This window comes from Pseudopodoces humilis, chromosome 13, assembly GCF_049639895.1.
Source record: "Pseudopodoces humilis isolate 2021_Gansu_Grassland_sample_001 chromosome 13, ASM4963989v1, whole genome shotgun sequence".
NCBI lineage: Eukaryota > Metazoa > Chordata > Aves > Passeriformes > Paridae > Pseudopodoces > Pseudopodoces humilis.
Window position 1 is genome coordinate 9,224,439 of NC_142212.1, and position 17,624 is coordinate 9,242,062.

General features: G+C 46.3%; 1 protein-coding gene across 2 annotated transcripts in view; it reads left to right on the top strand.

Annotated features, from left to right (window-relative positions):
- The window catches only part of NCKIPSD (NCK interacting protein with SH3 domain), a 49,367-nt gene that overhangs the window by 8,709 nt on the left and 23,034 nt on the right, over positions 1 to 17,624 (top strand). Inside the window, exons 2-5 of one of the 2 annotated variants that reach the window (XM_088061782.1) lie at positions 4,754 to 4,920; positions 11,496 to 11,608; positions 12,350 to 12,551; positions 16,936 to 17,023. In XM_088061782.1, the coding sequence (XP_087917908.1) occupies positions 4,882 to 4,920; positions 11,496 to 11,608; positions 12,350 to 12,551; positions 16,936 to 17,023 (442 nt within the window). In that variant the 5' untranslated portion in view covers positions 4,754 to 4,881. The remainder of the gene's footprint in view (positions 1 to 4,753; positions 4,921 to 11,495; positions 11,609 to 12,349; positions 12,552 to 16,935; positions 17,024 to 17,624) is intronic. The other variant, XM_014251779.2, reaches the window with a different exon arrangement.

Sequence of the window (17,624 nt, forward strand, 5' to 3'; positions counted from 1 at the left end):
TCTTGTTAAGCCCGTGTCCTTCCTCCTGTCCATCTAGACCAGCTAAAAAAGGGCAGTGTCACCCAGCTGCAAGTGCAGTGAACCCATTCCTCTGACTCAGGCTGCCTTTCATGCTAGTGGAATGTGCTTTTGAATAGGGATCTCCTGTCATGTCAATAGGGGGGAGAGGGAACTATCTGTGCTGCTTTGTCCCCCTTTGCTGTTCAGGCTGGGGTGGTGTGTGTGAAAGTGGTCTGCAAGGTGTTGATTTTTTTCTGTGGTCTGGAAATGCTACCATAGGCTGATATTTGAGGTTGTTCAGCTGCTCAAGTTATAATTAAAGAATCTTTAAAAACCCCAAGCTGTTGGACTAGGCATGCTAGATAATTCCAGGCTGTGGGTCGTTTCTTGCTAAATCACTGGTTTCAAGTTCAGATTAGATCTTTTCTAACTATTAATTATTTCTTGGGGGTTTTCGTAGTACAAGTAGGGACAATGCCTTGTCATAGGGAAACCTTAGGGTAGGCCTGAACTCTGAACCTTCTATTATATTGAACAAAAACCAAAAGGTTGAGGGAGAAGATGAGGCAAGAGCTGCAAAAAGAGACACTCAGTCACAAGGAGGTGGGAATTGCTGGGATGATGCCTTGATGAAAATGTCTTTGAAGGCCTATCCATGAGGTTTGTGCCTGGGGCCATACCTCCTCAGCTGCTGATGTAGTTGGGGTGTCATCTGCCACTATTCTGCTGCCTGTTCCCCCTCCACTGCCCTTGATCTTACTGGCTGGGAGGCTGAGCTCAGCCTCCGAGTTTCATCCTCTTTCTCTGGAGGTGGGAAGAAAGCCTTGATGGACCACACAGGTGCCTTGCACCTGGGGCATGGAAGTGACTGGACAGGTTTTTGGGGTGGAGGGCTCTCTGTCAGCAGAGTTCAGTTGGTGTCTGTGTGCTGCAGTGAGAACCAGGGCAGCTCCTGTGGAAACCAGATGGCTGCCCAGAGTCATCATGTTGAAGCTCTCCACTGAGCAGACAAATGCAAACCTCCGTGGCCTCTGAATCTGATGTGGTGACAATTCCTTTTTGTGTAAACACTGAATTCTGTGCCTTTGCAGATTTCCTTTTCCTGAGGAAGGGATGTGTGTTTGCAGGGGGATGGATGGACCATGGTTTGAACAATGATTTGCGTCTGAGTGACCTGCCAGAAGGCAGGTCCCTGGGCCCTTTCCTTCTATGTTCAGGCTTAGCTATCCTTGGGGAATATTTGGGGAGAAGCTTAAGTATCAGGAAAGTCCACATTTTTAGCTTGTTAAAAGAATAATTGCATGAAATCCCAGAACCTCAAGTAAGAATGATGATCATAAAAAATTCATTACCTACTTACCGCAGAAGCTTAGGGACTTTCCTGAGCCTGACTTTCTCAATTTGACATCAAAAAAACAATGTCCTTTGATCTGCTAAGTTCTAAGTAATGAAGTTTTTGCCCTAGAATCACCTTTATTGACTTAAACTGTGAAGTGCATCCCCTTTAGTTTGTTTTTTTGAATTGATTTCATGTGTCTGTCTTCCATTAAGTTGATGACAAGAGATAGCAGCAGCAGCATTGAAATAATTGTGCAGTTGTTATCAAGGGACATGCACAGTATAATTTTTTATAACAGGGATGGAAATTTCTTTTCCCCTCCAACATCCAGTTTTGGGAATCATCATCTTTCCTGTGGTCTTGGGCACTGCCTTAGAAGCATTGCCCAGTGATGAAAATCATATTGGGCTCTGGTCACTTTAAAACTTCTTAAATACTATTAATATTCTGTTAATGATTGAGCATAAAAGTTCTCTCAGCAAAATCCCCTGTTGGCAATGTTTGGTCTCATGTGAGTGTGGATAGATGTGGAGGACCACACAAACCTCCTAGCTGGGCTGAAGGGAGTGAGGAGTGATAAAGGGTGATCAGCCCTGACCTGGAAGAGTTTAGAGGGATGGGAGAGAGAAAACATGCACATGAATTGTGCAAACCACACAGCTTCAGAATTACTGTAATCCTTTACTTGCTGTTGGGCAGCTCCAGACCTGCATGCAGGAGGTGAGCCGAGTCCTGGCCATCTCGATTCCTGCAGGATTTGTCCCACACGATATGGGCTGGGAAGATTTCCTGAAATACAGTGGTTTTGGCTCTTGCTGATGCCTCTGAGATGGGTGCTGACACAGGTGAGTGTGGCATGAGAAGAAGCAGATACAAGAAATCAATCCTGTAATGAACCATGGGAGCTGGGAGCAACTTTTGCACATGGGAAATGAACAGTCTAACAAATACAGGTTTTTTTGTCCACTGCCTCAGGAAGTGAGGAAAACAGGATTATGGCTGTTTTGCTGCCTGAAGCAAAATGTCCTATGAGGACATTCTCCTCCTGTCCCCATTTCTTTGTGTTTTCTGGGGAGTCTGTGCCACTCTAAGCTGCAAAAGGAGATGGGATTTTAAATTGCAGCTAAAGCAGAGGCTGTTTTTCTCCCACAGATAGTGTGGGACACTAATGAGTTGCTTTTCTTCCATGACTCACCTCTTACTTCCTTATAGGTGAAATGTCAGCTAATCCAGTTGAACCCTTTCATTTTTTTTTTAAGGTTCAGCCCACTGAACAAACCCCAGAATTTGTTTTTGAACTGAAACTGGAGATAACAGCAAGTTAGCCTCATTCCTTCGATAAACAGAGTTAAACTTGCAATTCTCAAGGTACTTTTGTAGGTCAATGGAAACTGTCAGTCTGGTGGAGTTTTGCAGCACAGAAAAATAGTGTTCTGCTGTCTGCTGGTCAAAAACCACTGCAGGATCTTTAGTTCAGAATTTTCTGGGGTTTATTTTGGCTTGTGCTGTTGTCTTTATGATCACACATGTAACAGTGTAAGACACTGCTGCAGATCTCAGTGGTTTTAGGGTGTGAATTAGCCTTAGTTTTATCATTGTCCCAATAAAGCTTGATTGCTTTGACTCGCTGGATTTCGTGAGAGTCAGGAACAGAAACATCAGCAGAAACATCCGCTTTACCAAGAATAAATGTGCATGCAGGAGCAGTTCTCAGCTAACAAGGATGTGTGCACACTTGGGTATTTTGTCTGTGACCAATTAGCATGATCTCCCTCTTGGCAGTGCAGCATGTATGGAGTATTTCAGCACCTCTGATACCTTCTCCATTGCTGCCCTACGCCTGCACCCTCAACAATCTTTAAATGTCTTTGCTATAATTAGCTGGTACACCTAACTTGATGTAATTCTTGTGTGTAGCACTGATAAGCCAAAAGCATGAATAATATCCCCTGTTCCATAGTGCTACTCTGAAATAGTGTTAAAATATACAGCTACCGAAACCCATGGCACAGGATCTTCTTTTGGAGGGTATTGCTTCTTGCCATAGCTTTACTGTGGCCCACCTGAAAGCAATTGAGCATGTGAGGGTTATCTTTTACAGTGAGTCTGGTTGTTACATTGTTTAAATGCCAGAATGATTAATCTGTACCAGTCTAAAGTAATGAACAATCCTGGGGGCTGGAAGAAGCCTGCTGAGTCTGGACAGGCTGTTCTGCTTAGGTGGACAACTTGTTTGGGATTCCCATGGTGGGGAACCATGTCCCCACCAAACAGGAGATGTGTTTCTTCCCCACTGGTGGCAGCTGTTCAGTACAGATTGAAAATGTTGGGGAGAAGGTGGTTTGGTATCCTGGGGTTTCCCCAATACTGGTGTTTCAAATCTTTGTGCCTGTGACCCAGAGGGGGCTGTGGAAAGAAGAAAAGTTGCTTGTGAGATCCATACTGTGGGGACATTATATGGACACCTCCTTTGGAGAGCCCTTGTAAATATGCTTGCTCTCTTGGGTCCCTGGCCTGAAACACCACTAGTGGGAGAAGTCTTCAAGGACCTTGGTTTATCTTTTGTGCTTAGGAGTTGTGTCAAGGGATAATAGTAAAAGTACTTTTAGCAGGTGATCCCTCCACCTTGGAATGAGTTTTTCACTCTGTGAGACTCTGGAGCTGCTCTCTTTGAACAGAGGGGCAGCATAAACCCAGCCATGAAATTAGCACCTTGCAGTCTTCCCAGCACTTTGGGAACTTAGAAATTAGTTGCATTTTTGCTCATAATTAATATAGGGTCTTTCTTACAGACCTGTACTAATTGTGTGCAAGTGATCTTGGATCTGTGCTGTATCTCAGTGAACAAATGACATCTTTAACAATTTTTTGGGCTACCAAACTAAAGATTACACAAAGTCTGGCAAAACTCCTTCTGTTGGGCTTTTTTTCAACTTCGAATGCTAATATGTCAAAAGTCTTGATATACTTCTAGTGGTGCCCTGCAGTATGTCTCCTTCCACCTTGATACATCCTGGTTCATAATCCTGAGTTTTCAACAAAGCAGAGGCTATCTACTGTTGGTTGTTTTTTTTTTTTCTGTGTAGATGATAACTCTAGTATATGTATATATATATACATTTTATGTTTATGTATGTATCAGTAGAAATGTCAAATTTCCTGCACAGATGCCACCTTGATTGTGTCAGATACTGACTCAACAGTTGTATGCAAAAATGATGCTGAACAGGTGATCCTAAAGAGGGGGTAAGCTCTATTGTCTGGCAGCTGTTCACCTGGAGCAGGCTTGAGGCAGGGAAGTTCCCTAAAGCATTGAGGGCAGTAACAATTAAGGCAGCAGGGAACAGCAAGATATGTAAGTATGTGTTGATTGTTTTATTTTAAAAATGTATGTCTCTGCTTTTATCCTCTTAGACTGTTTCGACGTAAGACATGTGTTCTGGTTACTGGAGAGTGCAAAATTATGAGGGGAAGGAATCAGTGGCCAGTTCTGGTCTTTGTGTCCAGTAAACAGGGTTTGAGCGTGGCTGGAGAGACCCAGGATGAAGCATTTCCACCTCAGGAAGTCCAGGCATGCAGTGGTGGGTTGCATGCATTCTGTTGTCCCTCAGTCTTTCTCTGCTCCCTTTTCCCTGACTCCAAGGCTTCCTGCTCTTGGGAGAGAAATTGGTTGAGGCTTGGTTGCTGTGCATCCCTCTGCTGCCTTCAGGGTTCTGTTTGTTCCAAATGCCTCTTGTACCTGTTCTGTCCCTAGTTAGTGCATCTCTTTGCCAGGAGCTCTGGATTTTGCTTTAGCGTGATTTGCACAGCTTAAGCCCTTTCCTGGGTTGTCCTGTCTTTTCATTTCCCATTTGTGCCGGCTGTCCGCTCAAGTGGCTGCTGTCAGCACACAGTGGAAAAACACTGATCCGTGAGAAACACTCTATAGCATATCAGCAGGAATTCCTGGGCTGCTTCTGGGCTGCCTCTTTGTCAGAAGAGCTCAGCCATGTCTTTGTTTTCTCGCTAGCTAGTCAGAGACGCTGCAGGTTTGTTTGGAGCTTTTCTCATCTTATTTGCTCAGTAACCAGGGCAGTTGCCCATTGTTTCACTTGCATTTTTGTTTTGTGTTTTTAAGTGCCGCGAGGCACAATATCTTCATGCCGGCAAGAATAAGTTAATCTCTTATCCAACAGCCTGGCGACTAAAAATTTCTGACTTGGGCTGCAATAAGAGAAGGGAAATTAGCTGAATTTTCCCCAGCAATGCAAAAAATGAAAATTCAGCCCATTTGTTTGAGCTGTGTGGTCCCAAAGGGGGAACTCTGATCTGGCACATCACTCTGCCACAGACAAAGAATAGTTGATTTTTGTAAATTGGTGCTGCGATCATTTCAATCTGGAAGGAATAAACATGCAGACAGTCTGGCGGTGACTGGGGGTGAAGGGCATGTGACCTAAGAGGTGGCGTTCCTCTCTTGATTTGTGTAACAAAGAACCAGCTTGTGCCTGTGTATGCCAGCAGGATAAATATATTAATTTCACCAGTGGTCCGTGTCAGTGCAGCTGTGTGAAAACTGAGCTGTCACTGGAGACAAAACTTTGTCTGTCCTTTGTTGTCATGTTGTGAAAGCTGGGGCAGTGAGATGAGGGTGAAGATGAGCAGCCCTGCCTGGGCACCCCTCTGGCTGCAGAGACAGCTTCAGGCACGAGGGCAAGGATTCCTGCACATGCAGAAAAGCAAATGCCCTTGATCACTAAAAAATGGGGAGGTAGGAGGAGAAAAGAAAGCTATGTTTTCTTGGATCAGCCCCCTGTGGAGGCAAAGAAAAGCCTGCCATAAGTTAATGGGCCACTTTCATAAATGTGGGAGCCTTGTGCATGCAATGTGGCTCAGCCTGTGTGAGCTAATGCAGCTGTCAGCCTGTTTGTCTAGAAAATGGTTTTCTGAAAGGTATGATTATTCTAGACTGTTGAGTCAAGTTCTTCTCTGTGAGTGCCTTTAAACAACACCAGTGGTACATGTGGAAAGATTACAAACAAAGAGAGAGGAAACATTTTTGATAGCCCAGGGAGGGTAGGAGAAGAGATTGTGCTGCCTGACCAACAAGGACACCTGTAGTTGTCTTCTGAATTGCTCAGGTCTCTCACCAACCTGTGTGATGCATTCTGTGCAGGTGTGCTTATTTTTGGGGAGATTGCCCCTGGGGCAGTGAGGATGAGAGCAGTGTGAGGTATGGGGATAGATATATTCCTCCCTCTGTAGGGCCATGCCCTGTGTTGGCTGTGCTTAGGTACTCACAAGACATTCTGAAAGGGTACTTTTTAAAACCTTGTCCTTGGCCCTGGGAAAGGCATCCTTCTCCAACCACATTGGGGTGTGCAAAGCACCCCAAGGCAGTGCTGAAGTCTGGCTCTGTCCTCATCAGGTGGGGAGGAAATTGGCAGCAGGCTCTGGGGAGACCCTTTGTTTGCTTGTGTTATTAGCAAGGAGCAAGGAAATAATGATTTATTGATGCTTCTGTGATTCTCCTACACCAGGCCATGAAGGAAGAAATTCAGTTTTCTGGCTGATAATCACGGCTCTAATTGAGCAGTTGTTCCTTGCAGAGCAGCTGGCCTGTGGGGCACTGGTGGTATCCCCAGTTCTCTGATACAGTGCCCCATAGGCAGTATGGCCTGTGATCACCAAGGGTCACTGCTCTTCCTCTGCCACTGGCCATCCCCAGGCTGGTGGAGACAGGCTGCTCATAGAGCCCAGCATTTCTCTGCTGCAGCGAGAAATTTGATTAAACCAGAAATATCTGATAGAGGGGGTGGCACCCACTCCTTTCTGGGGTGAGGCACTGGAGGGAATGTGTTATCAATACCTCAGCAAATACTCCTTGATCTTGTGGTTTGTTGGGCAGAAGGTTGATGCCTCTTGGCCACGGCCTGGGTACCATCACTCCATGCTGACCAAAGAGCACCCTGTGCTCACCCCATGAGGGCTGGTGCCTTCCACTGCCATCACTGCCCTGTCACTGTCCTGTCCCTGTTCTGTCCCTGCCACCTTCTCTGCCTTCCCAGAATGGCTGGCATGGTTGTGCCTGTGCCTGGCGAGCTGGTAACTGGTGAAGGACACAGTTAACAGCTTGCATGCTGCAGTGGTTGCTCGGCTTCTGCCAACCCCCACCATGCAGCCTCAGTAAGTCCAGCTGAATTCCAGGGCTTTGCTTGGTACGTCTCTTCTGATAACCCTACAGCAATGCCCTTTTTATGAATTCCCTTGCTTCCATGCGAGCCTTAGCTTATGAACTGGGTTTCATCTCTAGCCTAGAGCATATCATGGGGCTGGACTCTGCAGGACTTTGGAGCACCCGACTCCTGCCTGCACTCCAGGGCTCTGCTCTTGCTGCTGCTTTGTGGCCTCCTTTGCAGGCTGAAGAGCTGTGCATGACCAGGGCTGCCTGTGAAAGTGTGAGCTGGATGTACCGCTCAGGACCCCTGCCTGCCTGTGTCCCAGCTGCCAGCATCCTCAGGAATGAGTGCTGGATGCAGGCAGGATTCCCCTGTCCTGCAGAGTGATTGATCTCCCTAGATTGCATGGGGAAAACAGCGAGGCACTGCCCAGAATTGCTGTGAGCACATAGCACTTAGTCCTAGGGAGGAGGAGATCATAGGTGAGATCTTGGAAAACCAGACTTTTGCCCCCTTGCAATCTGCACTCATTTCAACTGCAATGTGCTTTCTCATCTATCCCTCTTTAAACAAAAGCAGTGCCATTTTGATTAACCTGAGGAGTGTGCAGATTCCTTTGAATCACATGATTTATCCAGGATACTGATATTTATTTTTTAACTTTATGACTATAATGCAGGGAATCCCTGATGCTGGGTGTCCTACAAACCCAGAATGTGAGGCAGCCCGTGTACTGAAGACCCTGCTGCTTCCCCCCTCACCCAACATACACCCTCCCAACTCAGCTGAGCAAGGGAGATGGTTTATGAACAGCATCAACAATGTCATAAAGAGGCAAGTTAATGCTGCTTTTTTATTCCAGCCCTTTGACAGAGCCTTGTTAATAGACAGTTGGGAACAGAAACAAAAGGAAGGGGCACAGCAACTAAAAGCCAGTTGTCACAGTGCTGCATTAGTGTGAAAATGCTGTGTTTTATCAGGAAGGAAGCACCCTCTCCATAATAAATGGCATTGCACAGCAAGGAGCAGCTCCGTAGGAGTGCCTCTCCTGTGGAGGCAGGCTGAGAGAGTGGGATTGTTCAGCCTGGAGAAGCCTTTAGGGAAACCTCATTGCCTCCAGTACTTTAAGGGGGCTAATAAAAAGATGGACAATGACTTTTTACATTGGCAGGTAGTGCTAAGAAAAGGGAGTAAGGTTTTAAACTGAAAGGTGATGATTACATTGGCTGTTAGGGCTAAATTCTTTAACTGGAGAGTGGTGAGGCACTGGAAGAGCTTGCCTAGAGAAGCTGTGGATGCCTCATCCCTGGCCAGGGCAGGTTGAAAGCCAGGTTGGATGGAACCCTGGACAATCTAGTGACATTCCTGCTCATGATACGGGATTGGAACTAGAAGATTTAAAAGATCCCTTCCAACCCAAACCATTCTATGATTCCAGCCTGTGGATGGATTCCTGTGGACTGTGCTGATGTTCCCTCTGGAAGAGGGCAGAGATGCTGAGCTATTCGTTAGGATTTAGTGCTCTATACTGCTGTCTTCCCTTGGATGATCAGACTGAGAAAGGGTTTAAACCCATGTGGGTAAAAGCATGGAAGACTGGGGAGGACTCCTGTGCGAGTGCAGGAGGGCGGGTGGGGTGTGCAGAGGGCAGAAGTCTGTAGCACTCAGTGTAACACTGGCATTTTCCTGGAGACAGCAGCGCTGGGGACTTCTGCACTGTTCCCCTTTCCCAGAGAGAGCATGCAGCTTGCTGTAATTTTTTCTTATCTTCTCAGAAAATGGGGTGAATTTGCTGAAATAACTTGCTCTTCCTTCCAGCCCTCCTTGGAATGTGTTCAAATACACTTTGCTCCATTTCCTTAGTTCTGTAGTTAGAGGTGGTGAAATGCTCCCTAGGCCATGTCCTTAGGCCACATGGGGCTGTTTGGAGGCTTCATCCTAAAGCTGAGTTCTGAGTCTTGGTTTTGTTCTTGACCAGATACTTTAACAAATTTGATTTTATTTTTAAAGTTTTCCCCAGTTGCTTTCTTCCCTATCTGTCTTTCTTGGGAAAACAACAAAAAAAAAAAACCTCTTAAATTTTTCAAAGCTGAGTATTGCAGAAGAGGCCTCTCATCCACACCTTGTTTTTTTCCCCACAGTCTGCGGTAGCTATTAATTCACGTTTGGTTAAGCAATTAACCAGGATATAAATAATACATAGCATGTTATCAGAAAACTGCATGCCAATGTTATGGAGGCAGGCGCTTTTGCCCCAGCGGGGAGGGCTTCCCTTCTGTGCTCTGCAGCCCCCAAGGCCAATTAAGGTGCATCCTTGATGAAAATCCAGCCACTGCTTGGCTGGATAAATAGTTGCTCTGATGCAGGGAGGGGGGGCCAAAGCAAGTGAAAGAAGGGTTTAGTGTTCAAACAGCTGCAGTGAGTGCTGGAGTCTGAGCATTCCCCTCCTCCCCTTGTGCATGGGCTGAGGCTGGAGCAGCGGGACCGAACGGATGGTGCTGGCACTAGTGGCAGCTTATGGGAGACCCGTGGGTCAGAGACTCAGTAGCGTGTCCTTTGCCTTCTGCCTTAGTCCTGTTAAGGTCTTTTCTCTTGAAGGCGTATCAGCTGTTGATAAACAAAGCCTTTTAGAGTGTCACAAGTGTAGAAACTTGCTTTATCTTCCTGTTCCCTTTCTAGCCTCCTCTTGTGAGTCCAGGGAGTAGCCTTTGGTGTTTTCTTCTTTCAACGCTGCTGTTTATTTTAATTGCAGTAACAAGTGCTAAGCCAGCTGGTGGGCGGAATAAATGTTGCTGTGACAGTTTGGGTGGAGATTTAATAAGTTCAAGTGCCAAGTCCTGCATTCTGGCCACAATAATCTCCTGCAACTTTAAAGGCTGGGGTCAGTGTGGCTGGACAGGCAGAAAGGGACCTGGGGGTACTGGTGACAGCCGACTGAACATGAGCCACCAGTGTGCCCTGGGGGCCAAGAAGGCCAGCGGCATCCTGGCCTGGATTAGGAACAGTGTGGCCAGCAGGAGCAGGGAGGTTCTTCCCCTGTACTCAGCACTCGGGCACACCTCGAGTGCTGTGTCCAGATCTTGCCCCTCAGTTTGGGAAGGACGTTGAGACGCTTGAGCACGTCCAGAGGAGACAACGAGGCTGGTGAGGGGCTGGGAACACAAACCCTGTGAGGAACGGCTGAGGGAGCTGGGGTTGTTTAGCCTGGAGAAAAGGAGACTTGGAGGTGATGTTATCAATTTCTACAACCTCCTGAAAGATGTTGGTAGTCAGGTGGGGGTCGGTCTCTTTCTCCAGGCAGCAGCTGACAGAATGAGAAGACACAGTCTTAAACTGCACCAAGGGAAATATAGGTTGGATATTAGGAAAAAGTTTTTTACAAAAAGAGTGATAAAGTACTGGAATTGTCTGCTTAGGGAGGTGGTAGAGTCACCATCCCTGGACGTGTTTAAAAAAAGACTGGATGTAACACTCAGTGCCATGGTTTAGTTAAGGTGTTAGGGCGTGGCTTGGACTTGATGATCTTGAAGATATCCTCCAACCTAGTGATTCTGTGATTTGGAAAAGATACTTCAAGTTACAAAACAAGTATTAAAAAAAAATCAAGAGAAAAGTGAGGAAAAAGGAAAACCCAAACCATCCAGAGCTGATAGACTCTGGAGACCACCAGATTTCAGCTGTCATATTCACAGTTCTGAATTTGCTCCACAGTAACGCAGCAAGAGAAGGAATAATTTGGCTTGGGATAAGCTTGGCTTTGCCGTGGGATCTCAAAACCTTCCTGCAATAGGCTAAATATTCAAGGCTGCTGCATAGTCCTGAAGCTTTGTCTCTGGTCTCCATGAAGGGATCATTGGACTTCGGTGCTTGTAACAGTGACTTTCTTCCCCAGACATAAGCTCTGGGAGTTTACTGTACTGTGTCTTTTCTGCTATAATCTCTGGTGCAAAAGAACCTCAGCTGGAGGGAACAGTAACATGTTGGATGTTGTTTCTCAGGTGCTGGAGCAGGATGTGGTTCTCCAGTCCATTGACCGTGCCATTGAGGCTGTGCACAATGCAGCCATGAAGAATGGGGGGAAATACAACCTGGAGCAGAGAGATGTCCTGCAGTAAGTGTGATGGGCATCTGGGAGAACTGGTGGATGGAGGGTGGTCACAATGTCATTCTGTCCTTGGGGGGATGTTGGATGTTGTTTTGAGCCCCTGTGCTGCAAAGTGCTGCTGCACTCAGAGAAGTTCTCAGTGTTCGAGCTGCTGCTGCTCCTCCTAACAACTGTGTCCAGCAAAATAGAGCTTTGGCCTTGCTCCTCTATCTCTGTGCATGCCAAGAAAAGAAGATTCTCAGCCACACTGTAGGCTTGGAGGAGAAAACAAAAACCTTTCTGGCTGCATTTTCTCTGCTTTACCAGCCAGGAATTGTAGAGGTTTTTGGCACGTGACACAAGGTCTTTAGTATGTTCTCAAATAATTGCTTGTGAGGAGAATTTTTGTTTTCTCTGACACCTCAGACTCTGTGCTGAGGCATGCTGGTTTAATCTCTGTTGAACAGCAATTCTAAAGTGCAGGCAATTTCTGAAGCTTGCAGTGCAATATGTGACTCTCCCCCGAGGAAGAGGCATTTTTCTTCAGTGAGCTGATGAATAAATTATGGGCTCTTGCAAAGCCTCTTCCTTCCTCCCCCAGAAGTGCTTCCTTAGTTGTTAATGAAACTGGAGATGGTGTTCAGAGTAATGTAGCCCATTCTGGTATATATAGCCCAGATACAATAAATCTTTAAAAAATAATTTAAATGTTGCAGCATGGTCACTCCCTTGAGCTTTGCTCTTCCTGATGTCATCATTCTGTTTCAGAAAACTAATCCATCACCGGAAGGAGACCGTGTCCCGTAAAAGCCACTCTCCCACCCCGCAGGGGACGGTTATGACTCAGTCCTCCAGTGATCACCACCTGGATGTGTCCCGGCAGCCCAATGGGGTGTGCCGGACAGGCTACGAGCGACACCACAGCCTTCCCAACACCGAGTTCGAGGAGGAGGATGACAGTCTCTATCAGGTAACAGTGGCTGGACACTTGAAAGGTTCCTCCTTTGATGGTGTGACAGTTCTTTTCCTGTTGAATAAAATGCCTTTGCAGCTAAAGTTACAAATCAGGTGTTTGTGCTGCTGACCTGGGATTACTGGGATTAAGTGTAAAGTGAGAAATCTGTAACAGTCCCTCTGCCACTTACACTTGTCATACTTTTTGGAATACTTGAGGGTCCATGGTTTTATAGAAACATGCAAAATCCACTCTATACTGTGTGACTATCTCTTGGCAACTTTCTAAAAGAGATGCAGGCTCTCTGGAGAATGCTTTGAAGAGCAGTTTTGACATGAGCAGTAGAGCTCCCTCCAAGCACTCAGCACTACTTCATTTCCCCCTTGTTATGTCTGCACAAGATTATTGGTCCTTAAGTGTTTTATCTGCTGTGGCTGCCTATTTATACTACTCAAAGCAAAACAAAAAGCCAAAAAAAACCCCAAAGATCCTGCTTTGTCTGAAGGTTGCTTATCATGATGAATTTAAAGGCAAATTGCAGGAAATAAGATTTAGAGCAGATCTTTTTTTATCTCAGCGACATGCAGTTCCAAGGTTACAGTGCGGAGTCAGTGAGGCTTCAAAGTAGCAGCCAAGGATGAGGCTGTGGCTGTTGGGGATGAATGATGTGCCAGATTTCCCTGTGTAGGTGTAGCTGGATGTTAGGGCTAAAGACGCCAGGCAAGGATGAGCATGGAGGTTTTTTTATTCCTCCTACAGATGAACACATGCACGGTAATTTTTCTTCATCTCTCTGGGCTGAGTGTTTGGAGGTATTGTGTTTATAAGGCACTGATCTGCTGTCACCTCCAGCAGATGAGGCTTCTTTTACACTTGAAGAACTGTGAGTTTGGGGAGATGAAAGGTAGCTCTGGCTCACTCTGGCTGAACACACAGATTCCTACAAACCCCGTTTTTCTCCTCAGTATTCATTTTTGTTCTTTGGCAGTCAAACTAGCTCCATTCTCAAGCCTGCACATTGTGGGCTGAGCAAATGGGGCACCTTACAGCCCATTCTCCATGCTGATTCCCTGTCTTTATCTGGTCTGTGGTTTGGTTGCTTGCCAAAAAGGAGGAAGACGAATTTCCTTGGCTGACAAAGAACTGTTTCTGTCTGGGTGGCACTGAGGATGCAGTTGAAGGACTTCCAGCTTAGCCCTGTGCTGAAAGGGCTCCTTGAGATTTTAACAGCTCTGTGGATTTCCTGAGTGCTTTGAAAATACAAAGTGGAGGAAGCAGCATTGCTTTCTTCCACTGGTTATGCAGTAAAAGGAGACCTAATGAAATCTTAAACTTTCTCACTGGCTCCAGAGAAGCAGAGGTCTTGGCCTGTGCTTTTCATTGCTTGGGATTTTCAGGTGCATTCAGTGTTTGCATCTGAAATCCTGAACAGAATTTGAGGTTTCCTCTCAGTGGTTTTGCTCCCAGGTCTGAACTGGCTGCAGTAGTTGGTGAGGGTATTTGTGCTTCAGATTCTCCACAGTCAGCATAAGGTGGGAGACTGGGGCTGCTCCATACCAGCTGCCAAGGGTGGAGGTTGGGTTCTTGAAGTATTTTAGTCAGTCTGCTGCATTTGTGCATGCTCAGTGAGTTAGTGATGCTCATCTCCAGAAACCTTTGCTACAGACCAGTGTGTCTGGCTTGGCAGAGTTTGCTTGGAGGAGGTAGTGGGTGGGAGATTGTTCATTTGCTTTACTGTTTTATTGTTTTGTTTAAAGGGTACTACTGTAATAACGTTGTTCCCAGGAGTCAGAGTGGTGATGTTCTCTGCCTGCTTGGCTGCAAAGGGAATGGGAATGTTGTGCTTGAGTCAGCTCTTGTCTTTGAGCAGCACAGGGAGCACAGCCTGTTATCAGTCCTTGAAAAAGGGTAAAGGACAGGCAGCAGATACGTAAAATCTGTGGGTTTCAGAAAGTTCACAATGCCCTAACAGAGGCCTGGGGAAAGGAAGGCTTTCAACACAAGTACAGTTGCTTCTCTCTAAATCTTTGGTAAGGTCCCTCATCTTTTCCCTTCTGGACAGGTGGGATCTGAACTTCAAAGACTCCTGCATGGTCACCTTGTGCATGGCAGCTAGACAGAGGAGGGGGGTTTCCCTTTGGGGATTTTGTGTTGTACATCCTCCTGTTGGAGGCAGTGGGTAGGATGTGGGGTGGAGGGAGGGGATGGCCGTCAGTTACACCTCACACCTCCTGACCAAGCGGCTTGGGCAAGCCCAGGGTTTTTCCTGTGATGCTTCATGTTCTTCTTGCAGCTGCTTGTACTGTGGTGTGTGGCTGTCTAAACTGGTAAAGGCTGAGCTAGCATTATCTATACATCTATTAATTTAAGCACTAGCCTGTAATAACTCTGTTAAACTTGTGTGGTAAATTTGGAAGGGCTAAGGAAGCCGTGGAAATACTCCAGAATGACCCAACCTTCGTTATCTCCAAACAATGTCATGCATCTGTGCTAAGCTCTGAGCCTGCCTGTCTGCTAAATCCCACTGCCTCAGTAATCGTGGCTGTGCTGTGCCAAGCAGCTCCAACTCGTGCTGTCAGCTCCAGCACTCTGCAGACAGGGCTCTGCTTTTAGCACAGCTGAGCTTTCTGGATTTGGGGCCAGCCTGCCAACCATGCAAAGCAGAGACCCTCCCCCCAAATTTGCTTGACCTCTCTCAGCTGTGCAGTCTCTTTTTGGACCAACGCAGATAATTTTTGTAGCTGTATGCAAGTATCGGATAGCGTTCCACCCAGAGAACAATGCAGGGTGGATTGACACGAGCTGAGAGTGCAGGCAGGGAGTCTGCAGCAGTGTCTCCTGTTAATTCACCAGCTGAAGGCACTTGTAAAGAAGTGACTTTTATATGACATGGGATAAGGTTGGATGTATTTGGTGTTGGGTGGGGAAGGGACTAAGAGATCCTTTTTTAAAAATCTTTATGCAAACTGCTGTGTCTTCACTTGTCTAGTGGATCTAGACATAGGCTGTGAACACATTGTTAGCTTTTGGTATCGAGTCTTGAATATTTGAGGTGGCTTTTGAAGGTGTTTTATCTACAGGAATATCTTTACTCCCATTTCAGATTAAGTTTTTGCTCTTTCTGTATCTGGGGGGAAAAAAAAAATACATTTTTCATTCTCCTCCTCAGCTAAGATAGAGACCCTTGAGGGGCCTGTGTCAGATTTTCACTGTAGGGTGGCAGAGCTCTGTGCCCTGTGTGGTGTTTATAATAGGTCTATTCAGCAATGACAGGGCACAGAAAAGCTTCTCTTCCAGGGCCAAACAAACCTGGAAAATTTTCACTTGTGATGGACTGAATGTCACTGTAGATTCCAAATGGTTGAAAGACACGTTACCCAAGACATCCAAACCATCACCTCCTTTCCCTTCCTGTGCTCCCCTGGGAGGTTTGGCAGTAGACAGTGATTGGAATATCCCATAAAAGCAGAAGCAAATTTGAAGCAGCAGGCTCTGAATCCCAGCAGTCCCTAACAGCTCCCAAGCAAAGTCTCCTGGTCCTGAGCTGCTGGGCTGTGGGGACTGGCACATGAATGCAATGTGCAGTGCTCCCACCTAGCTTGGCTGCTGTGTTCAGTGATGCTCTACTGATTAGAGATTAACCCTGAGGCTGCACCTCGCTGGAGCAATTGTGGGTAAATGTGATATTGGTGATCATGGTGTTTAGATCTGACAGGAAAAGATGAGTGTAGGAGTCTGGATCTGGGGCTTGTACACTGCTGGCTTGGAAATCCTTGAAGAGACTTGCACGAGAAACCCCAGATGTGGGGAGTTAATGCAAATCCCTGGCAAAGCTTTTCCCAGTGCATCTTGCTATAGGTAGCATAGTACTGCACAGAGGGTCAAGCCCTATTTTCTCCCTGCATGAGCAGAAATAGCTTTGAAAGCATGGAAAAGGCATTTACATGTTTCCAGTCCTTGGCTTTGTCTTTCAGCAAGGGTATTTGTAGCTGATGTAATGGAGCTCTCCAGAAGAGTGTGTAAATACGCACTCTGTTTGCAGCCTCTGTGGAGCTATTGAGAGTAATGTGGAGACATGGTAAGTGTGTGGGATTGCATTTGGAATAAAGGAGGAGTAAATGCTTGACAGGTCTACACGACATATGTGCCATGTGCTGCTGAACACAGCAATTAAACAAGAGCTGCTTTGCCTGTCACAGGGAGGGGATGAAGTCAGTTTGAGTCCTGCTTTGTTCTTCTAGGAGGCCGCCTATTAGCATCTGTCCTCCTGAGAAAACTACCCCAAATGATGAGCGAGATGTAAGGACAAATATACACATGCATGTAAGAAAGAAGTCTTTGTAAAAGAGATATCTTTATTGTCAACCTCCTTTGATTGCTCTGAAATCTTTCCTTATAGATCCCACCACAGGCTCATCGTGCTGCTCCTGTCACCCCCCCACCTCCAGAGAAGCGCAAGAACACACAGATTGCTGCTCCCATTAAAAGTAAGGACAAACTGCTCTCCCGGTCTTGGGCATGAAACAAACACTGGGTGATTTAACAACCATGGGGCCTGAATGCTTCTGCTTTGTGGTTAGATGAACATCCTTATCCATTCCCTGAATTCCTCTATGGTTTATATCCTTACAAATATATCTATAAAATATAGATAGCTTAGATTCCTGTAAGTTTCAATGCTAGTGGTCCTGAGCTGGTGACCAGTGCTTCTTCAGGTCTGTTTTGATTTGGGAGGGTCTGAGCAGCTTGTGGATGGGTGCCAAGTACAGCATCCCCCTGCTTCTTCAGTGCCTGTAGCCCTGGGAATCATAGTGCTCTCCAAGGAGCAATTCTGCCTGCTCATGTGGCTAGTCTGGCTAGTGCACAAGGTCGGTGGTTTAAGATCATTTTTCTCCCACAGATAACTATGGCTGTCTCCCAACAAGGCAGAGGGAATGTTCCCTTGCATGCAGAGTGTGATACTTTATCAGGGGAACTCACTGGCTTTTAATGCAGTCTCAAGTCTTGTTTATGACTTCCAATCTGCTGGGCATTTTCTTTGTACAGTGGTTGGGTTTCCATTAATTCAGTGGCTATAAGGAGCAGTAA